The sequence below is a fragment of the Phaethon aethereus genome (genome assembly GCF_964289735.1).
Source record: "Phaethon aethereus genome assembly, chromosome: 12".
Classification (NCBI taxonomy): Eukaryota; Metazoa; Chordata; class Aves; order Phaethontiformes; family Phaethontidae; genus Phaethon; species Phaethon aethereus.
In genome coordinates this window covers 17161564-17186037 of record NC_138588.1, presented here as the reverse complement: position 1 = coordinate 17186037, position 24474 = coordinate 17161564, and the positions used below count along the sequence as shown (strand labels likewise).

General features: G+C 38.1%; 1 protein-coding gene across 3 annotated transcripts in view; it reads right to left on the bottom strand.

The window, feature by feature from the left end:
* Positions 1-16154: 16154 nt before the first annotated feature.
* TJP1 (tight junction protein 1) overlaps positions 16155-24474 on the bottom strand; it is a gene marked incomplete at its 5' end in the record, with an annotated part of 163460 nt that continues 155140 nt past the window's right edge. For all 3 annotated transcript variants that reach the window (XM_082005310.1, XM_082005311.1, XM_082005312.1), the window contains 4 exons: positions 16155-17499; positions 20784-20927; positions 22181-22398; positions 23992-24433. In XM_082005310.1, coding sequence (XP_081861436.1) covers positions 17405-17499; positions 20784-20927; positions 22181-22398; positions 23992-24433 — 899 coding nt within the window. In that variant the 3' untranslated portion in view covers positions 16155-17404. The remainder of the gene's footprint in view (positions 17500-20783; positions 20928-22180; positions 22399-23991; positions 24434-24474) is intronic.

The window sequence follows — 24474 nt, the reverse complement described above, 5'->3', positions numbered from 1 at the left end:
GGGTCACCGCACGCAGCGTCCTAGGAAGATTAGGTCGTACACGCTTCCTGTGAGTTGGGGCTACGCTTAAGTTTCGGGTTTTTTTGTTTTGAAGAAAAGCATTTACCATAAGTGTTCTGCTGCTATTAACAATAAGGGACATTTTTACTGTTGATGTAGAGGTAGAAGCTGATAGCATCTCATGTTATTCACACAGGACTGAAATAAACACACTCAAACATAATTATTAGTCTTTCCAATGTGATCTACGCAACTAAAGGAGAATTATAGTCCCCCATTCTCTCTCCCAGATAAAGCTATTGGAGCAATACATCATTTTAAATGAGGTCTTTATAGCATTCTGTTAATTGTTTATCTCCATTATATTACTAGTTATTTTGTTTTCTGCTCCGTGTATATATATAAACCTATTTTTTGTATTTATATTTTCAGTTGATTTGTTGATAGGCACGTATAGCATTAGCATGTAACCTAGACCTTTGTGGAAATTTCTCACAAGCCACAGGTGCTATCCTGGAGAATAAGCTGTAAGTTAAACTACATTGGAGTTGCACTGCTGGAAAGCCAAAATTTATCCAAAATAGATGCCTCCTCTACGTAATTCAGGACTTGGATAAGCCCCATAGTCTATTCCCTTTGATTTTCCAACTACAAAGGGAAGGATGTCTGTCAGGGCACTTGCAAGAACCTACCACAATTAATTTTTTTTTCCCAGAGGCTCATTAAAAATTGCTTTTTTGACCAAAGTCTAGGGGAACATTCCATTTTTCTCCTAAAAATGCTAAGATTAAAAAAGAACTACAGAACTGTGACTGAACAAGTTTCTCACTATTTTATTTAACAAATGCCTCACCTTGCCCACTTATTTCCTGAAAAAGGCTTGGCTAGTTCTGCTTAGAAAACAAGAGCAGAATGCACACTGCAAAAAAGACAAAAGAATCCAAGTGAAAACATATTATGGCTTATACTTGTTACCTGCTTTTACATGAAGCTCAGGTAACTCCATTCTTTCAACTCTCAGTCAAATTGAGATGGCTCAGCTAGCCATAAAATGAGGAAAATACACTACAGAAGAATAGTAGAAAACGGCATGCTTTTTGCTACAGCAGGTATTCAAGCTCTAGCTTGTTCTAACAACACTACAGAAGTGATTCTGCCAGTCTGCGTATCAAAGCTCCATTCCAAGAGGTTTTATTCTAGACAGTTCACAAACATCTTTCTGCAAAGCTTCACAGGGGAACTGTATCTGATATACACTGAGAAACAAAAAAACCACAACACTCAGGGCTCACCAGAAATTATAAATTTGGATGTACTTAGATAGAAGAAAAATCCTGTATTTCAACAGTTCTATTTTTCCTCCCACTCTAATATTTTCACACCATTCCTTTCTTTACTCTTATGTATGATAATTTTGGAAGGTGTATCAAAAAGAAGGCAGAATTACCTGGGGATTTTTCCCTTTCAAAATGAGAACCTAATCTAACACTGTTAATAGTGCACAGACTTCCCTTAAAACAAGAGACACAAAAAAATTAAATGGCACTTCACATTTAGAAAAGAACTCTCCTTCCTGCATGCATATTGATGCACATTCTATATCAGATTGAATCATGTTCTTTCACACAAGGATTTTTCCACTAACCCTTCAGTTTTTAGTATCACTTTACTCAGTTTTCTTGAAGCATATTTTCAATTTTTGTTCTTTTTTAAACCTATATTCTTCTAATACTACTCAAACTTATTTTTTCCAAAAGCCGCATGACTCTCTGACAAGATACTTTAGTTCTCATCATTTTCTCTCATTTCATATCCCTGTTGCAAAAGCATTTCCTTTCTGAACATACAAAAGAACATCAGAAAATAGCATTTTCCTCAGTAGTAGAGTTGAAGGAAATAGTACTTCAAAAGCTTGATTCTATCTTCCTGACACGGACAACTCTGTCTTCCTTCATGCTACTTAGCTAGAGGAACTTTTACTGAAAGACAAGTCAAATCAAACAGGTTTTTGGATATGTAGGTAGAGCTCAACTGTCTCACTCTCACAGCTCAAACACTGACACCAAGAAATTATGGTTTTATCTCATGGCCTCAGGGAGCACTGGTGTCTTTGGTTACCGACATTTCCAATTAAGTTTTCATTTTGGCTTTTTACAGACGGTAGGAAAGGTTGTAGAAACTTCATACAAAGTCCCCAATAGCTGACTCACTGTGGAACAACAGGAACTACGTATCACAGCACGCAAACCGTGCCGTCACTTGCATCAACGGCCGAGCTGCAGCAGAGACCTTTAAAGCATAGCAGAGACTGGTTATTTGTATCGAGCGACCAGAAAGCTTTGCAATATGCCCAAGCATTTCAGTTCTAATCTACCTTCGCCAACACTCACATAATAGTACAGAGGCAGCAGCCCCGTTATTTGGTGTAAGTTTTGTTAGCTCTCCATGTATATAACACCACTCAAGTATGGGAACAAGATGTCAGCAAGGCTAAAATGAACTAAAGTTCATTAAAGTCATCTCTAGATAGAGATCAGAACTGAAAAGTCGAAGTCCTTTCCATCTTTGAATCATGTAACATTTAAGAAAAACATTTCTAGAATTTAAATTGCCTTTTCTTTATCATTTTATGTTTTTCTCCTCTGAAGCTACTTTTATGACACTGAAGGATCCGCAAGCTTCCTGTATCTAGAAAAATGCTGGCACTCACAAACACCAACCAACCCAAGAGAGACGTTTTAAGAGACGTCAATTATTTTCATTCGGACGAAGAAGTGATTTTGTGTAACTTCTCTGCTGTTGAAGGCGAACCCTACCTTTTTTTCATTGAATATTTCCTGCCAAAAAATGAAATGATATGGCAGTCTTATTTTGATTTAATAAGGAGAAAATTTTAGGCAATGCACTTGTCTCATCCACAAGTATTTCTGAAGATCTAAGCATCAAATTAAATTGCTGCCTATTTGATTAAAAAAGGAAGAACGACGCTAGACTCATGCATTATTCACTGTTAGGTAATTCAATACTGTTTTCCTTTGTGAAAATTACTCTAATCTCATTGTTTCTTCACTGTTCCTTATCAGCAGAATGATAAATAGACAGGTGGTGTAATGATGGACTTTCCATTAACTACATTAACACAATGTGTTTTTGGAATTTCAAGAGGAAGCTATAAGCACATTGAGCTATTACACACTATTTCAATAAATCACAAAGCATTTTATCTAATTAAGTCCCTTTTAATAGCAATATCAAAGATATGGATAGGAGTGTCATTAGTATGAACAGATTTGATATACTACATGTGGCTGTCAAAGACGATGTACGCAGAAGCTACAGCTCAGCAAAATGCATAAGCTGTTTTAACAAATTCTCTTGGACAGCATCAGAGAGTAGTCTCAGAATCACAGAATCATTAAGGCTGGAAAAGAGCTTTAAGATCATGAAGTCTAGCACAGCCATTCTAGTCCTCCCCAACCCAAGTTCAGAACCTCTCATAAACTCTTATTCACAGATGGTAATGTTTCCAAAGAAAGTAGTCTTTTGATCATCTCCAAAGGAAAGGGGGTATCCAAAGATACTCTAATGAGGGACCTAAAACCAAATTAATCACTACTGCAAACAATACTGCAGTAGATTTGCTGGTCTTTATTACTGAGGTCTGTTTCCCTATATGCCCTTCAGATACGGCAGAGTGCATAAAGATGGCAGGTTTGCAGTGTTATTAGTGGGCTGTGCAGAGACTACTAGGTATTAAGAGTCTCTTGATAAGCAGTTTAATTTATTTTCTGTTTATAATTTTTACATCTGATAATGAAGTAGATTATCCTTCTGAGAGTCAATTACTGACATTCCTCTACATTTTAAGTGGCACTTGAGAAAACAAATCTATGCTGCAAGTTGCATTATGATTTGCTATCTTCATAATTGCCTGGGGAAGGACAGATGCAATAGCAGGGTAAGATTCAGCAAAAAACATTCTTTGAAACCCTTCTGAAACCTTTAAGCAACGTTTAAAAAAAGACAAAAAAAACAACCCAGAGGTGCTTAGCCATTGACTTATGTTGAAAGGTATTCTGAAATGTCCACAGTCTTTTCTAGTCAGGCTTTTTCCTCCGATGGTATCTTAAGAGTGAATTTAGGGTTTTAAACATAGTTTGCTCTTTCCCTTAGTACTCAGCAGTGAGTAGCCAGTTTCCACCACAACACAAAATGCAGGACCTGGCAGGTCAGATGAGCAGAGTGCTGGAGAACGGCTGCGAGGTGGGGCTGTGCGTGCCAGTGCTCAGTGTGCTTCCAAGTCCAACACTAGTGAGTGCAACACAAGTACTTGACCGATTGCATGGATTATCAGGCAATGACTTATTTGCAATCATCAATCATTCCTCTCATAAGCAATCTCCATCCACTTGACTTGATTACATAGCTCTTGCCATAACAAGGGATTTCAGAATTGCTTAGTTTATAGAAGCAGTACAAGATAAAAAGGAGAAAAGCCGGTCTGGCAGGGACCCCCACTTACCTACCCAAAGCTAGCTGTTAATCTATACATCTTTTCGTCTAAGTCACTCTGGCTTTTTAAGGTCTGTTGCCTTCACTGTCCGTGTCTTTAACTCTTTTGGTGAGAGAGGCAGCAGTCAGTTCTGTTTCCTCATGTGCGGTAAGGTCAGAAAATACCCCTTTAACACCTAGAAAGATGGGGCAAGTGATCCCAAAGTCAGTGGAGGACACTGAAAGCATGGATGTTGCCACACTGCCTGAAGTGCACAGCCATTTCAGAGGAGTGCCTAAAAGACTAAGGGGAACTCGGACGTAACAGATTAGATTTCATTTCAAATGGCACAAAATATGTGTTCTTTGTCTGATAGTGTAGAAAGTAAGCGTGGCTCATTCTTGGCACTTCCAGAAAGTGACGCAAATTTCACCAACCACAATGGCAAATTAAGAGTGGATTTTAAAAAGCCTAAGCATAAGCCAGACAAGAGAAAAGTTGCTGAACTCAAGTGATACAGCTGTTGTTTCACCTGCTCCTGATGTATATTCCAGGTCCACAGTAGGCTTTGTTCCTTAAGTCGTGATCTCCGAGTGAAGCCCAGGAGATCATTACAGCTGCCTTTGCTGCAGGGACACACTGCTAGCAACTCAGTGAATCAGCAGTGTTTCCTGCTGAGACACACCTTCAAGAAGGTGGTCTGATGGCAACATAGAGCATGGCAGGAACGTTTTTGTATGCTATACTGAAGTACAAAAAAAGTGGAGAAAAGCAAGTCATTTCACGAGGCCTGACGGACAGAGTCACATACCTAGAGAGCAACTTTTTCTTACCATGGCAATTGGCCTTCTGTTAGTCCTGAGGAAAACAACAGGATCACAAATGATGCACGCTAGAAAAACACCTAATTTCAGATGCAAAAGTCTGTAATATGACTCGTTACTGGACTGTGCTTGACTCAATTATAGCTATGCATTTACCTACACCACAGTTGAGCAGTACTACTATTCCAGAAGAGTTATGACTGTGCAAGATATGCTTTTACTCTACCTCTTTTCAACATGCTTTTCTTTCCCAAATACACTGAAGAGATTTCTTGAAGCACATTTGAACTGTCCCTAAAGATGACAACCCTGAGCAGCTACTATGTGTGACACTTGGACAATCTGGATATTTTTCATTTTGACGCGCTTCTGAGATTTGCTTATAGGGTAGGCACTGCATTCATCCAATCTACCCCAACGGTTAAAGAATACACATAATATCCTCTTACTGTCTGGTATAGAAACTGTTTCTAAAACAGTTCAGTAAAATATGAACCAGCAAACATCCCTGGAGGAGACATGAACAAAAACACTATACTCAAAATTTAAGTACAGTAACATCATTAAACACACACAGGAAACAGAGCAGGGAAAAAAAGTCTTTGAAGTACATCAAAACTTTACAGTTTTTGCAACAGACCAAAACATTATAAAATCTGAACAAGCCCAGATCTACCCCTATTACATTTTGTGTGGGGAAAAGCTGGGAAATCTCTGACAACTTCAAAGGCACATGAACATTAGCGGAAGTTCAGCATTATGTGAGGTATAGTTATTTCCTACAAAAATTGTAGGGAGGAAAAAGCAGTCATTTATCACTTGCTAAAAGCTGATATTGTAACAATGAGATTGCTCACAGTGGCCAAGAAGCTTGCACTTATTCTACAGACAAAAACTTCTTAAAAGAGTAAGAATCTGTTTAGGTCCTGATCAGTCCTCAACGTTCAAGAATTATGTATTTAACAAAAAACATACAGCAGCTTTTTATGCAGTTTATAACCATGACACTTCAGTGACATACACCTGGATGCAGCTGCTAAGTGGCAACAGGCTAGTGCTGATTTGAGTCTGAACAACAGTATGATTAAGCAGAGCACAGATTACTGGGCAAAGAAAGAAAAAGAAGAAAAGGGAATGACTACAGGAAGAGATGGTTCCAAAATCGCTAAATGGCCAAGTGGCAACAGTGCAGAGAATGCAAGGTGAAGAAGTTCAAAGATGCAGAAAAACCTTATGTTCTTTTGATTGATAAAGACACTCAGCCATGGCATGACTCTCTTGTCCCCAAACTAGTCATAATTAGCTACAACTTTAGCAGCCACAGATACTTCATGAGGAGTGTAAGACTCCCTCAGTCATTTATTTTCCAAATAAACATACAGTTAAAAAGAGTCTCATAATATTTAGAAGGTTCTCAAAATGGATCTCTATTGTGGAACTATCGTTTTCTTCTACTTTAATTATATTTACTTATGTGTAAAGTGATTCACATAAGAAAACTTGTCCACGCATCAGAAGTTTTACTCGGAAGACTGACCTTGTATATGTTCATTATTTATCAAGACATACAGAATAAAAAAAATTTCTTAAGACACCTTCTTTTGGGTCTCTCTTTCTACTTATGAATAAGTCACAATATGGCTGTTCTTAATGCAAAGTAAACATACCAATAAACTATTCGGCCAACACCATACCCACAAACAGAGGGGAATACCATTCTGGAATCCTGCACTTACCATAAGCAAATACTATTCTCTATAGTTATATTTATCTTTACATAACTCTGCACCAGAACCTCACCACCCTTTTCCAAATATTTTTAGAACTTAACATTTGCTAAGAATAAAATGATGCACAGATCGATCCCTGAATTCCACTGCCTCACTAAACACTTAAAAATATCTGTTCATTCTAGTCAAGAGCAGAAACATTTTTTAGAATGTCAATTTTTTGCTTAACAGAAAGTGATTTTTTTACTCGGCTGTGATTGCTGTAAGAAATGTTACCTGATCTTGTCATTCAAGATTAGTACAGTTTGACAGAAAACTAGTCAGTAGAGATAAGTAAATCTTTGATCTTCTTGGATTAAAACACTCTTTCTTCAGAAAAAACGTTAGGATTTTTTAAAATCATGTGTAGACTTTTTCAACACCTATGAGGTTACATGAAGGTGTTCACAGAACATTTGAGATTTAAATTCTATTTTGTTAATAAGAAAAATTGTTATCTATACTCCAAATGACTGTTTTCTTAAGACAATTAAAAAGATGAGGAGCTAAAAAGGGCTTAATAATGAATCATCCATTAAAATGCTGAAATCCCAAATGCTAAGAAGGCCTTAATAACAATTTTGTTCTCTTAATTCCATATTCATTAATAATTACGCAACAGTCTAAAGATGATTTTTGTAACTGATGTTCCAGGTAGCTGAAATTACATTCGTACTACTCCTCTAAAATGCTTATGTTCGACAGCAGCTCTACAGTGGGAATCTTGTAAAGTACATCTTTATTTCCACAGAAAAAATAAATAATTTTCCAGGACATACTCCCACGGCATACATCAAAGGCAGTCTTCTCCTGAAGGAAAAACAATTTTGCAAAACAAAAAATGCTTCTATTTTAGAATTTCATCCAGATTACACCATTTGGACTATAAAAAAAATTTGTCTTGTCATACAGACATCATATTGTTCTGAATAAACATTTTGAGCTAGTAAAAAAACCCTAGCAGTACAGTTCACATAGCCTGTTCTTTAGGAAATTACTCTGTTCTACACTGAATTCTTTCCTAAGGCTTGTTTCCAATTTTGTTCAGAAGAGGTAATAGTTGATGCAAAGAGAACACGAAAAATGAATTAACTGCAGACTACAAGAGTCTATAAAAGTTCACAATCTCTTCCTGGGTAAATTAGAGCATCCTTCAGGCATTTCCCCCGTCAGTTTATTAGTCTGTAAAGAAAGCCCACCGTCCTCGATAAACAACAAAGGCAGAAAACACTGTGCCGAAGCCCAGTGAGATGGCACAAACGCAACAGTGAATGTTGGATTCCTATTCCCTTGTCTCTTCCTCTGCTTTCATAGCTGACTAAATAAGAACGTCTGTTTTGTAACCACAAAAGCAACCTTCAAGAAACCACTGTTTCCTGAAAAAGGCAGCAAGTCTCAAAAAATTAAGCCAATCCCCTTCATGGATGGAACAGAAGGGATTTTTTTCTGCCACTGCAACTGTCCTTTACAACTGAACAGAACACGGACAACCGTTAGCTGTACAATCAGCTCTGGGCTCCCTAATGGCATGCAGCTGAAGGCCGAGATAAGCTTTATGATGACCGAATTAATACTAGGAATATCTTCCTTTGAGCTATCTTTTATTTCAGGAACTCTGATACTAGTTTTAAATGTCTTCGCTGTGGTTTAAAGTTCTCTATTTAGGTCATTTTTCTTATAAAAGAGAGAAGCTGTTTTCTGGAGCTCAGTGCTCCGAAGCGTGAATTTGCGCCCACAGCCGTGCAAAGTACGAGCTGGCCGCAGAGACGCGCTTTCAGAACTCAGGCCGCCGCGGGCACGGCAGGCACACAGTTGTGCGCAGTTGTCCTCATGGGCAAGTCCCGGGCTCGGCTGGTCAGTGCTTGACATTGGCCTCTAACAGACTCCCGAGGCTTAGAGAATGCAAATTTGGGCAGGACTGCAGCATTCTAACAACGGCCATATGAATTTGAAACGATCAGTTACACGATGCACTGTTTGTTACTAAGTTTGAATATTTATTTGACACTGCTACAGCATGATGTGAAAACTCCCGGAGAATGAATAAAGGCGGCAGGCACACAACATGTAAGCAGCACCCCTTGGAACGCAAGATAAACATACTGCCTTCCACGACACCTCCCCTGCTCTAAGGGCGCCGGCTGGTTTTAAGGTCAGACTCACCCTCTAGTGGTTCACACACAGACAGGCTCCTAAAATGACTGCTGCAACTGTTCAGTCTGCAGGAAAGCCAGTAACATGTCTGATAAACTGGAAGGATTGATAAGAGGCTGTCAGAAGTTAAGCATGATTTTGTATTAGCTGATTTGCGTTACGTATGCTCTGCATAGCCGCTCTGGAGAGCTCTCATTGCACAGGAGAAGCCTTTGACTGACAAAGGGAATCTAACACGAACCGCTGACCTGAATTACTCACTTTTAACTGAAATATTTCAAATTATGTATTCTTTCTTTCATAGCAAGAAAAAGCAAACGTCTTATTTTAAGCTACATTTTTGTTCCAAACACCTTTTGGAAAGGTAAACAATTACCTTTGTTTTTCTTCTTTACCAAGAGTAGCCCAATTACATTATTAGGACATGATAAATAACCCTCAAGACCATCATGGTAAAACTATTCCCAACTTTTATGAAAATCCAGTAAAACAAAGCTTACTACCTTCTGTTGCAGATGAGCATTCTGACCATCTCAGACTGTCCAATGGATCCCACGGGAGATGAACAAGAGTTACATACGGGAACACACCTCCACTGCTATCAGCAAAGCTCAGACTTTTTACAGTGGTGGCAGGTGTGTATACGTATACACTCAAAACCAGACTTACAGGATACACTGGATAGGTAGAATAGTTTGCTAGGTTTTACATCTCAAGGTTAACTCCACTAAGTTTCACTTACTTACATTCAGATCCATCTTCTGTTTCCTTGAGGGGTTTTCAGAGCTGTCCTCCCTGACATCTTCTACCACTGTAAAACTAGTTGCTCATGCTAGAACAATTTTCTTTTCTCGTAAGAGAAGATTGAAATAGAGCACCAAGACACACAACAAGAACTTAGACTCCTCAATTTCCACTCCTGCCACATTTTGACCTAAACACAATACCATGCAGGTATTTTTTGCATGGGAGTATGGTGTATTCTCTATACATGGCTTCATCACCACGAAGTCAGAGCTAGTTGCTTTTCATATTTAAAAAAAACAAGGATCACTCCTAGACAGCAACAGTTGCACTTCATTCCTTCAGAATTGTTAAGTGCTTTGAAATCCACACAAAAAGCAGCACAAAGTATGTTGGCCTCACAACTCACTAGCTGCCACTGCTGTATTTTAAAAAGCTACTGCCTACAGACCAGAGTAGCAAGGTCAAACTTCTAACTACCCAATCAAAACAACGGAGCAACAGAAAACATGTCAGAAGTTACAGGTATGTCAGAGCAGTGCTTGTTATTAATTTAAATAAAATGTATTAATGAAGTGTGAAGTCATACCTCCGTGCTTGCTCATCAGCTACTCTCACGCTGCAGAGAGGCAAAGTCAGAACTCCTTGCTCACAGACTGAAGCTAGGCTCCCTCCCATTCACCGGGGACTAGAGATTTTTACATCCTGTACAGAAATTTGTCAAAACACATAATCAGGGAGTTTCGCTAATAGTGGAAGGTATTTAGGCGGGTGGGGTTGGGGGTGCTATTAAATAGAACACTGCAGCAGGATTGGCTGTATTTATGGGCTCTCAGGAAACTTTTTTCTGCTTTGCGACAGTTTTCAGCTGATTTTGTGAAAAAGTGGCATGGTTTAAAAAATGGGCAGCTGTTACTATCACAGGCCACAACTCCATGCCATCCATGCCCATTGAACAGTGGGATTTACATTTATATGCCACCAAACCAGAAAACAAAAGTTTCTAGTCTCCTGAAAACAAACAAAAGCCACAGGCTTCTTGAACAGCACAGTACCATATAAGGATGTGGGACTAGGAAGACCAGATCAGGTAAGTAAGATTTTATATTTTGGGGTGACCAGCACAGTCGCATAGGTATTACTGCAGTAGTTGAGATCTGAATTACCTTTTCAAGACTGCCTAGACCCACGAAGATCTCAATTATTTAAAAAAAAAAAAAAGCCTATGTATTAAATACACATAAGCCTGGTTGCATCACTCCTGCACTCTCAGCAGGCATTTGAAGTGCTGTAAATAACTTCAGTGTGTTGTTGGCAAGGTCAAAAAAAGTAGTGCTGAAACTGGCAGCACCAGTGGGACTGCCAGTGACCTTCAGGGAAAAGGGCTGCAACTCTTCTTTCTGGCACACGCTCCAACTGTTCTATACAGGCAGCATGTTATCATTTATGTAGCTGATTTCATAGCATTACATACCATATAGCCAGGTTTGCATCTGCATATACCTTGTGCTTTTCCACAGCTTTTAGCCAAGACAAACTGAAAACAGTTAATACAAATCTTAAAGTTAAGGCAACTATTTCCTTGTCACTAAGCTGACTTGCCTGATGTACTACTATACCAACATGCTACTTCAATAATCAAATATGTAAATTTCTTTATCGCCGATTTTGTTAATTCTACCTTACCTTTTTATTCTGCAATGTGATGAAGTTGAAACATTTGGTCATTAATTCAGTAAGGACAAAAAGTACAATTAGGAGGGAAAATCAGTGCAGCCAGCTTCACTGTTACATCATCCATATTGGAAGTTCACTATCAAACTCTGCATTACAAATGCTCCTTCTAGCAAAGAAGTTTCTTCTTGTCGTCTTTCTGCAAAGAATAATTTTCAATGCCAGGTTTCCACTCTGGCAAGACTACCTCCAGATCATTTAAGTCTTTGGCAAGTCTTTTAACTGTACGTAAACTTAGTTTTAAGTGCATGCTATAGGTCTGATTAAGTATCAGCACTGGTAACTCAATGCCAAGATATAAAAGCACCTACCAAACTGAACGCCGGATCTCCTTCTCCTTAAATTCTACAGCCCGTTTCTCACTTACATCTTCCCCCAAATTCTAAGCCCTAAAGTTGAAAGGAAAAAGGGTGGAAGTAGGTCATAATTTTTCTGGGAAGACACTGCTTATTTTTAGAAGTTTAGAAACCGATCCATTAACCAACATGTTTTAAACCTGCAATCAATAGGCTGTAATGTATATATATAGTGTTTTCACAGACTATCAGATCTACTGTGCTCAGCAACTTTTGTATACAATGGACAAGTGCTGCAGAATACCATAAAGACAAGGTACATGAGATAAACATTTGAACAGATTTTTGTTCAAGAAAATTTAATACGCACACAACACCCAAGAAAAAAACAGTATCAGTAGTCACCAACAGACTTCAGTTTATTTCCTTAGGAATCTATTTTTGCAGTTGTCTAGCTAATTACTATTAAAGTCGATAAAAAGGACCCTTAGAACATAGCAATAGTTAGCATTAGGGTAACAAGTACAGAACTACAGGTTTCTCTAGCAGGAACGATTTGTTGCAACAGAGATTATGCACACAGAAGTATATCATGTTTAACTGTACTGAAGAGAACTTACCTTTTCAGGTTTTATGCAAGTTTTTCAAGCCTATCCAAATAATGTGAGGAACACTAAAGTGATCCCACCAGTTTGTGCATCTGCCCAACTCCCCTCTCTCCAGCTTGTACTTGTCATAAGAGCTCCTGCCCGCCAGCAGCTCCTTACACTACCTTCAGAGGAGAAACAATGCTCAGAAAATTCTCGTACTGAAAAAAGTAACAGACTCCTGAATACAGCGAATTGCAGCAGTCAGTTGCGGTTTTACAGAGACTGTAGACATGGCACTTCAAAACTAAAACCAAAGACATACACAAAACCCCTTACCACAAGCAGAGCACCTAACTTCCTCATACAAAAGTGTAACATCTTTTACTACTTTCATGAGATACACAGAACTAATGAGCTGGTGAGGTCCAATTAAGTAACACAAGCCATAGTTATTCCCCTGCCAGCAACCCGCCACAGTGACAGATACCGATCCCGCCTTACTGGCGGCCTCTCCAAGGGAACAGTTGGACATCTTGCATTGTCTCCACTCTTCCACTGTCACTTTGTCAACGCCAGAGATGAGGAGCAACAGGCAGTTAGTGCTGCATAATAAAAACTTTAACAGAAAACTTCATGTACATAGTCACAGGGTGGATTAGAGCAATTTCAGAATCAGCATTAGTGAATTAACAACTGAAAGTTAGCCTAAAATTTGTTCTTGTCATTCTAAGCATAAATTGTGCTTTCTGTTCTCTTCCCCAAGTTTAAACGGTGGCAATTCTAGTCGCACAGCAACATGTGAAACTAAGTGTTTCTCTTTCTTCACTTTTGGTGTCTCCTATTACTCCTGCAGTAACAAAAGAAGACAACTGCACTTGTAGATACAGAGGTTCTGTTTTGGACCTGTTCTCTGCATCTTACACAGTAAGAACCGTTACTACGTGAAGTCACTGACAGACAGCTGTATGCCCTAAAACTCCATTTCACAGCAATCTGAAATGATCTAAGTGTTTCAAATTTAATTAAGGTAACTAGAACAGCACCATTGCTTCCCACCAAAACATCCTTTAATCTTTTTCAAAAGTGGGTTTCAAGCAGAATTCAGTGAGAGCACAATTGTTTTAGTGTCACCAGTATGACAAGTGTTTGGCTTAGTAGTCCACAGTATTCAACCTAATGGAAAAATCTAATAAATAACATGCATGGCTACACATGTGTGCACAAGCAGCCAACTTTATATACTTTCACTGATATTAAGCGTGTTTATTCTCAGATGCTTGCTCACAGGGTTGTAATGCACAGCTCATTTTGATATAATGAAAAATCATTTTACCCATTCATTTGATCTTGCCAATGGATGGAGCTAGTCGCCAGAGAACCCCATACAGAACAGACCACAGCTAGCACTCAGTGAGGCTTCTACAAATTATTTCCCCACAAGTGACTTAGATATTAAGAAAACATTTTTCAGGCATGCTTAACATCTTTTATTCGCCAAACTTGTATGGCTTCGATTTCTGTCATCTGGTCCAGGTTACATTACAGTACAGCAGAGAATCTTCAATCAGGCCCTAAACGTTTCTGATTTGCTTCACCTAACCCAGGTTGGCAGGAAAAGAGGAGTACTTTTACAAGCATAACTTGTTTGTGTATGTGTAGTTGAATACTCACTACTACTTTTTTTAAGAAAATGATTAAAAAAAATATTTTTACCAACAATCTAAGTCAGAGATGAACAGTAATTCTGTATCCATTGAGTATCTGTTTCCACCACTTGAAACCATTTGTTTAAAAAGACTCGAGATTTACATTATTAAAACTTCTGTACAATTTGCAGGGCTAAAGCTAGGTAGTACATTGTTGGGACAAATAGGAGGAACTGGGAGATGCAGTTTGTCAAGTTCACATTAAACATTGAAGAGAGAACTACAGTAAATTAAAATGTTACATGTGAAATCAGCTCCTGCAGAGCCTAGCCTATACGAAATACGTAAGGAACAATCTCTTGCAAGGATAAAGATTTCAAAAGCACCAGTATTTTAAAATAAGAATATGTGGGTTTTAGCACAGTTATTCTCAATGTGTGTGTGTTAACCCAAAAGCATTGTGATTTGATGACAATGAAAACACGCATGTGGTTTAAATTAGCCACTTCAATAAATATTCCTACATATAGAGAACAACAGACAATTCCATTGACAGGGTGCTTAGCAGTAGAGAATTGCCACATTTTTGAACAGCATCAACTTTCTCATTTCATTTATGAAATGACAGCAGAGCAAAAGCAGTCACTTTTTTTTTTTTTTCATTTTGATAGACAGACATGACCCTACCCTCTTTAAGAGAGCAGAAAGGTATTATCCGGATCATCACAATAAAAGCAACTCAGGACATTTACACCTTACAGCATGCTAGACTCAGGATGTCCAAGACACAAATGACACCACTGCAAATAGAACCCTGGAGTTAACACTGCGTGGACAAGTGCAGCTGACTGACTCCATTTTGAAGTGTTTCACATACTCCTTACTAAGATCTGAACTAGAAAAGAACACTTAGAAATTTTAGCATTAGAATTTTCTCCAAGACGCTTCTGCATGCCATTCTGAAACCTTCCTTCCTGCCGGTTCAAAAAAATACCACCAATCTATTATCACCAAGACAAATCAAAAATGCCATCCCAACATGAGCAGGTTTTTTGCTATTCAAATTTTATGCCTGCTTTAAGAGCTGAGATTATCTCAACCCCATGAGGAGCAGTAGTAATAGTAGTGAATGCATCTTCTAGGGTAGGTCATACGTGAGAAACAAACTAACTGGTCAGTAAGAGTACAGAAAGGGAACATTGCAGTTATGCACTGTTTCCTGGCATTATTTAAAAATAACTTACAGAATTTTTTTTCTCTTCTAGAATAGTAGTGGCTTACTAGTTAGCCACTGCGTACTCCAAACACGCCCAATAATGGGACTAGACTATGTGTAAATCTACATGCTAGAACACTGCCAAAATATTTCAAAGACTAGCTATAAGTAGTAAACTAGCACCAACATAGTGATTCAAGGGACAAGTCTACCACTCCTACTTGTATCGAGTATTTCCAATGGATCCACACTGGAGTTCATCATTTCAGAAGCCCTGCTGTAGACAACTCCAACTGACTCCACAAAAGAGCTCTGCTTCCTGTATGAACCTATGGCAGAATCCAGCTGCCTACTTACACAGAAAAAAAATCAAAATTGATTTTGTCATGTTCACGTAAATGCACTGCAGAAACAATAAGGTACTACAGCCTCATTTATTATTTTAAAAACATTTTATTCTGTATATTTAGAAATGTGTATTTTTAATAACTGCAGAGAAAAAAAATCAGCCACACCTGAATAGCTAGTAACTCATTAACAGAATGCAGTGGTATATTATCTAAACAGTAGTAGTGCCATTGTGCCGTAATAAATTGTCTATTAGTAAAAAAATACATTTCAGGGCACATAGTACAGCATCCTTATGACAAATTACAGTAGGGATACTTTTCAAGAATTTAATCAAAGTAGAGAATTCCGAGTTATATTCTTTAAATGCAGCACTTAAAAAGGTAACAACTTTGTGCATTTTTAAAAAATGTCCTTGTTCGTATATTGTAGAAATGCTGCTTTATTGCTGCAGATGTCAAAGTTCAAGGCTCAAAAGGTATGAGAATACAAAGATATCCTTAAGAAACTTTGTTTGTTTTTATATATATTTATATATATAAAAAGGTAAAGCTTATAAAAGTTAATTTACAAACCAAGAACAAAAGTGGTATGCACGCATTATATACAAGCGGTCTATAACATCTAGAAATTTTCAAATGCATAGCAGAAAACATACCATCATTTTCTTCTGATTGATTCTCTTCTGGCTGATGAAGACAAACAATACTCATTCTCTAAACCAAACTCACAAGTGGGTGGTGGTTTTTTTTTTGTTTTGTTTTGTTTTGGTTTTTTTCTTCCTTTTCTTTCCCCAGTCTCTCATGATATATTATCTAGGTAAGCACAAAAGCCATACAAACTTAATACAGAGAACTATGAGAGCTAAGACTATTAAAAACATGAGGGTAAGGCATCCCTGCTGGTTAATAGGTCTGTAATAATGTGGTTAATTTACAAATCCACAGAGGCAACTGAACCATAGTCATCCCACATGCTTTTCCCCCTCCCACCATTCTCCTGACAATGTTTCCATATACATTAAGTAGATGTGTTTGCATTAGCCTCTCCGCAGAGGAAAAGCTCCGATCTGTGCTACCCCAAGTTGATTGCCATTTCATTGGACACGTACACCAAAAGTCACTTAAAAACTAGAGACCAAAACGTAGTCTTGTGAGTTACAAACACACAGTCGTAAAAATGCAGGCCAAATTCTGTGTTTTCGCCAGCGGAGCATGAACCAAATTCAGTTCCTCTGAACATAATTCCATTGGTACTTTCAGATGTTAAACAATGAAACACTAGTAGTGTCCTTTAAAAAAAAAAAAAGATAAACAAAACAAAAAACCACAAAAGAACAACCAACAAACCAAAGCATACAGAACCTGCAAAACCCACACCTTGTTCCCACTGTACACTCCCTGCTTGTGGCATGTATCGTGACCATGGTTCAAAGAGTGTACTTGCTAAACCATTGTTAGTTAAAGCAAGGTGCTTAAACACTAAGATCCATTATCACTTATAGAACAGTTAATACTCAATAGAGTGGTTCAGTTTATATGTAAGGTCCATCTCAGTTTCACATTATTTACTCAGTCAGCTAACTTAACATTTAGAAGTGGTCAATTAGGACTGAGACACAGTTTGCTCCAACAAGATAGTTTGGATCCCCGGGAAGAGACTTGTTCTGCCAGGTTTTGGGGTCACCTGTGGGAGGAAAACACAATGCTGGTGTTTAGTATCCGCTGTCGAACAGTGTACATCTTGAAACAACCAAGCTTTTGGATAGGAGTATTTAAGTTCTGAATCAACATCTGTTTGTTTTGTTTGTTTGTTATTAAATAATAACCTGCAGTTTGTATGTTGTTATTAAAAAATTAACTCTTTGTTTTCATATAAAGTAGGATAGATCAGTTACCCAAAACAGATGCCGTGGCACTCGGGAATTGTTAAATATAAGTCATTCTACACTACAGCGTTTTGTATTTGAGAAGTGCCAACAGTGACTGAGGTATTCACGGGCTCTTTCCTAAACTGCCAGAAGTAGAAAGAGATTTTAAAAGCTAATCCGAGTAGGATGTATTTGAAGTTTCTTGGGACAGTTCTTAACACAGACGAATCGAATCAGAAGTTATGTTGTAACTAAACACTGTGACAGACTGGTAGTTTTATCTTCTATTGTGAAAGTTATTGTAGACAGGATTGTAGTCATTTTGCAACTACATCCAGTATACTCGTTTAAAAGCCTGAAATACTGACATTCTAAAAGGGATTCCAGTTAACTGGTACATACTTAAAAATCTTTACAACTGATCTTATCTACTGGTGGTCAAAAGTCCTCTGTAACGTTCTGTTACAAGCAAAAGTACCAGGCAAAGGTTACAATCCATCTGCACAGTCAACTGCCTCTTTCAAGGGGAGAAAGTATTCTTCATTCACCCACCTAAACCCACTACTAAATGCTGCCACTATACAAAAAGCGTTTCATCATCCCGCTATGGCAGAACAGTGAAAAATGCACTGAAGTTCTCTTAAGTCTTCCAAGTAAATGACGTAAAATAGCTTGGCCAAAACAGATCTGCCTTCGGAAATGCGCAACAAGTTAGAGAACCCAGTCACACAGACTGCAAACACCCAAGACGTCTGTATTAAATGAGACTGATGTAAATTCCATGTAATTTTCCTCATGAAAGTGAGTTCTTCAACTCATGAGAACAAAGTGAAGTACACAATGCACTGAGCAATGGCAACATCTGATGTAGGGACAAAGTATAGAAGTAGCCTGTCTATAGTTTGAGAATTCAAACAAGTTTACTGCAGCCAGCCCAGACTACGTATTTCAGTCAAGAAGCCAAATACATGCTGGAGAATTTTTCATTTTATAAATGCAGGGAATTCCATTCCAAACTCGCATGATCAAATGTATTAGGAGAAGGGTAGAATAGGACTGTAGGACAACCAGGTCCCAGTCCTGCACATGAGACAACGGCAGACTTTTTTCCAACCTTTCCTCCTAAATTCATAGTAAGGATTAGACTGTAGCCAGTGCAGCCTCTAGCTGTTGAGGATGTTTTTCCCATACTTACATACAACTGCTTTGGAAAAATAAAAAGTAAAAATCCTTCAGTATTTTTTACTAATACCTTCTAATAGGTGTGGCCACAGAAGTCAACTTTTCTCCCCAATCAGTTTTAATACCGGAATCATTCAAGCTTTTGAAGGGGTTTAACAGTAAAATATCAATGTATGAAGCTTAAATGTGGCAGAAAGGATGTTAGTAAGTGCAAATGAATGTCACTTTTAGGACAGAACATGGATACATTGAAAAAAGATGAGGTAGAGCAGACGACTGAAGGAAGAGAAAACACAGAATTGTATAAACTGTTATTATAAAGCCACCTCAAGAATCAGAGTCCCATAACCAACTAATTTAGAAAGAGAGAAAACAATTATTTATTTAAGACACAGTATGGTCTACTTACATATCATAAGACAGAATTGCCTAATTTTAAAGTTTGTCTCAAAAGAGCAATGTTATGATATACATCCCATTTCAGATTAACAGAATGTGGTGTTATATTTACAGTACAGAAAGTGTAGGGTTTAAGATATGCACGCTCTTGCTCTCACCCACACATGCGCGCACACACACACCCACCTCACATTGGAAAGGGAGAAAAACGTCTCTGTAACTTCAGTTATTGTTTAGATCATTTGAGTCCTCTCCCTTCACTTCAAGTAAGTTCATGAACAGGTGCTATTAGTTACAAAGGAAGTGTTGTGTCATTTTTGTTTTAGTTATTATCTTTTGGGACCCTGTAATTTATGAGTCCGTGTTTTAACACTGCCATGTATACACACTGTTAAATAGATGCATGCAACACATGCATATAATAGCTTATTAAAAAAACAACTAAAAATTATTGCCGTTAATACCTCTAGGTTATTGAATCCCCATCAAGGGGATTGATGCTTTCATCTTTCAAAGCATCAGTGCTTTGGTGTTGACAGTGATCGATACATTAGTGACAGAAGATAATGCATACATGGTGGCTTAAATGCTGTATAGAGAAGTACATTGGTCAGTCGTTATGTAGATCACACGTACACATTAATGGTTTGAACCTTCCACCATAAATTTTGAAGATAGCTGAATAAAACCTTAAAGACTTCTTCCCCAGATGTGCAAGAACTCCTTTTTAAATCTCTGTAACCTCATAGCCATTTCATGAAATTGCTTGAAACTTGCCCAGAATTCTCAATTAGGTTCCTCACTGACAATTTCAGCCAATACATTCTCACCCTTATCCCAGAAAGTGACGGTGAAGTAAAAAATGAACAGGTAAATAAAACTGCAACCTAGTTGCAACGTTTACTATCAACGAGAAACTTCTGGGTAGAAGGCAGTAGAGGAGAAATAGGCAGAAGCAAGCAATAAAAGTCTTGTGGAAAATCCAGCTACATTAGAATGCACTGTAAATGCTTTTACTGAACACTATAGTTTTCTTAAATGACCCAACTGTTAGCATCAGCTTGCACACATGGAAACAGTTAACAAGCATTAAATCATGATTTATGAGCATGCAGATTGTTAAGATTTGCCAGAGTCCTATATGGTTAATTAAGCAATAAACACCAGTTATGTTACAAAGGCCAGAGGTACATAATCATCTCCTCTCCATTTTAGTGTGACTATCATTTCGAGTGTATTCAGCTGTAGCAGTCCTCAAGAAAGAAGACAGAATAGAAAAATACTATAATATTTAATAGACTAGAGATATTACTCTTTTTCTGCTATCATGGCTTTAGCTATGAATTTGCACCATGAGTAAATGTAAGAAGGACATTTGTAATGAAAGTGAAATGGGAGAGTTTGACACAAATACAATGATTGGGTTCTTTATATTACACAGCATCACCTTTAGCCTAATTAACTTAAATTATACGATAGCACCCAAAAGCCCCAAAAGGACAGAGGGAGGACAGCATACCCGACGAGGAGTCGGAGGATTTTAGAGCAAAAGACCAACCATCAGGGGTCATAGACGCACAATGTGGCAGGCGCAGCTCCACTGGCTTCAGGAATTTTAGTCCATGAGGCCCACACATTACCAAAGGGCTAAGAAGTGTTTCACCTGGAGTTAAGAGAAAGAAAAACCTGTTATTGATGCAACTTAGCTTTAGAGAAAAATATGAACTTTTTGACCTGTCAGTGAATAACAGCACTTATCAAGATGGTTTCTCAAAGTCTCTTTCAGAGCACTCAAGTGACTTTTCAATGGAACATATCACAATCTCAAAATGAAAAAGTATGAACAAGTCTGATGATAATCCACAACATAAATCATCTTGGGATTTTTTTTGTTTTGTCACTGATTTCTAAGCAGGCGCATCAAAAGAAACAAATCCCCAAATCTGTAAGCAGCTAATTCATACTTCTTTTTGTGCTACAGCTGCGAGGTTCTGCTTGCATGGATTCATAGCACACTGGGCTGAATAAAGCCTTCAGTAGCTCAAGAGCCTATGACCCTTAATCTAATAGCCAAAATATAAAGCACACAAATATAGAGGTCTGGTTTTAGTTTAAAACTCCAAATGTTAACATAAGATTATTCAGTTGAGGAACATGCTATGTTTGGTTTAGGAAGATTCAAAGTAACTGCAGATTGCAAGTAATGCTTTAACTGCAAATTTATCACCCTGTCCGTTTCTTGACTTGAGGAAATCAAATCTGACAGGTCAGAAAATGCATGTACACTGGAGTAGTGGTACGAAAGACAGACTTACTACAAAAAAATTGATCAACTAACATATACTACTCAACCCGTATTAGTAAGTCAGGAATATACTTCTATATAAATAAAAGTTAGAGTATGTTTTAAACTGTGAAGCTGGTGTCTTTCTAAAATTGAAAAAAATAACATTCTGGGTATTTTCAAGTGTTGAAGTAAATTTCAGATATTCAACTCAAGTCAAATTAGTTTAAATCACGTGCTTTATAATTCTTTGGTCCTAACTGTGAGATGAAGAACTATTTTTAATAAGAACAGCTAGAATAAATCGCTGCATTTTGCAAGAGAATCTACAAAGATTCTTGAAAAAATAATTTAGAACCTTCCTTTAGTGCAGTACACAAATTTTAAATCAGTACTTAAGTCTACAAAGTATTCTTGACTTATAATTCGGCGTTTCCATCTTGCTTGCAACTTTCAATATTAAGCAGAATATTGCTTCCCTTGTACTTCTTGTGAGATGTATACTCTGGATCTTCATATAGAAATATATGTTATATACTGAAGCATATGAAGGTATTTTCATATTCTATTTTGCTGTTATTTTTAATGCTGTTGCATTAAATTACAGGACAGTGTACAGTGCCAGCTCTTACCTTTCTCTTTGTCCAAAGGTGGAAGTATACTATTGTCTCTGCAGACTTTGAAATATATTTCTTGCTCTATTCCCTCTGGAATGGCTCCTTGTGGTATAATAATACTAACTCCAGTCTCTATGGAGCTCAATACACCACCGTTGCTGTTAAATACACCTCTTGCTGTGGCTACAACAGTGTGTCCGTCTTCTTCCTCTTCATCCTCAAGTGCTGAAGGGCTGAATATAAAACAAAAACCTAGGAGTTTTATCAATATTCAAGCCACACTGAACCCTTCTATTCAGATACACATTGAAAATAAAGCCCGTTAAACAAAACCCATACAATTTTTTCCAGGTTGCCAGGGTAGAACTAAAAAAAGTGACCCCTAAAACATGATAAAATGGCTAGTTTGAGTAGATTTCAGAACCACTTCTATATAATTTCACTAGAAGAACCAGTAATTTCAAAATTTCTAGCAGTCTACAAAACTATAAAGCATCAGAACATTTCTCAGGTACTTAAGAACAAGAAGGATTCACTCCTCTATTAAATTTCTGAATTACTGAAACATCAAGCAAGATTTCAAGGCTGGTTCATGCATTATTTTGAAACCAAAGAATAATCAAACACTGTTCTGCAAAAAGGGCCAACCATATCCTGGGCTGCATCCAAAGCCGTGTGGCCAGCAGGTCGAGGGAGGGGATTCTCCCCCTCTACTCCGCTCTGGTGAGACTCCACCTGGAGTCCTGCATCCAGCTCTGGAGCCCTCAGCACAGGGAAGACATGGACCTGTTGGAGCAGGTCCAGAGGAGGCCACAAAAATGACCAGAGGGCTGGAATAGCTCTGCTGTGAGGACAAGCTGAGAGAGTTGGGGTTGTTCAGCCTGGAAAAGAGAAGGCTCCGGGGAGACCTTGTTGCAGCCTCCAGTACTTACAGGGGGCTTTTAAGAAAGATGGGAACAGACTTTTTAGCAGGGTTTGCAGCGACAGCACAAGGGGTAATGGTTTTAACTAGATGTAAGGAAGAAATTTTTTAGAATGAGGGTGGTGAAGCACTGGCCCAGGTTGCCCAGAGAGTTGGTAGATGTCCCATCCCTGAAAATTAGACAGGGCTCTGAGCAACCTGCTCTAGTTGAAGATGTCCCTGCTCATTGCACGAGGGTTAGGCTAGATGACCCTAAGAGGTCCCCTCCAACCCAAACTATTCAATGATTCTATGATTATTACTGAAAATAATTTAACAAGTCAGTGGATAGCTTAACATTGTAATACTATCTGTTGCTCTTCACATAGTTCTTGTAGTTCAAGCATATGAGGCACGCATTGGCTGCTTTTAAGCAGTTGTTTTCTCATAGTAAAAAGAACCAATGTGAAACTGCTAAAGCGATTTTCCCTTTTTACAAGTGTTTTTAAAACATCCCTTATGCATGTGTGCCATGAGGTGTCTCTCTAAGCACACAGAATTAATACAATTTGGTTCAACAGCTATACTTAGAAATTAATTCCATCTTCCAGAAACAAATTGAAAGGACAAGCGATTACTATCTACCAGAAGACTTGTAATTATCGTATGAGAAATGGGAAGTAAAAGTCATGCCACTTCATAGTAACAGAATACATGATGATACAGGGACATAGGACATACTTTAAGTATCTATCCAAATGCTCTTCAATGCCCTTTGGCAGAATTTTATAATCATAGTATTGATCTTTTAACTGTAACATCAACAGAAATTGGAAGCACAGGAAAAAACCACCTGTATTTTTCACAGGTTTCACAGATAAACTCCTATAAATGTACTAAGGGAAAGAAAAAAGCAGCAGCATACCTTACAGGAATGGCTTTAGGCACAGCATTAACATTATTTGGTTGATATTTAGGCTTGTCGACCTGGACAGCAAAGGTATCCATTCCACTGTCAAACTCGGGAGGCTGCGATGAGCTGTGTGCTTTCAAAATTGGTTGAGGAGAATTTGGAGATTTTGATGGCAACTCTGGTTTATGTTGAGCTTCATTTGGCAAGAGATTATGGTTGAATTTAGGACTTTCAAACTTGCGCTCGAAGGGCCTTGCAGCACTAGTGTAAGGTTTTGTTGTAAAGCGGTTGTAAGAAGGAGTGACTGTTTTCTGAATCTGTTCGGTTCCATTAATAGGGCCTTTGTCAGGGAAGCTTTTCTGAGGATAAAAAGTGGACTGCACAGTGTCCTCTCTAGAGGATCTGAAAATTGCTGGCTTACTCTGAGATGGAGGAGGGTCAGACACAGAGTTAACTGCAATGCAAACAGAAGTACCAGAACTCATCAGTAACAAT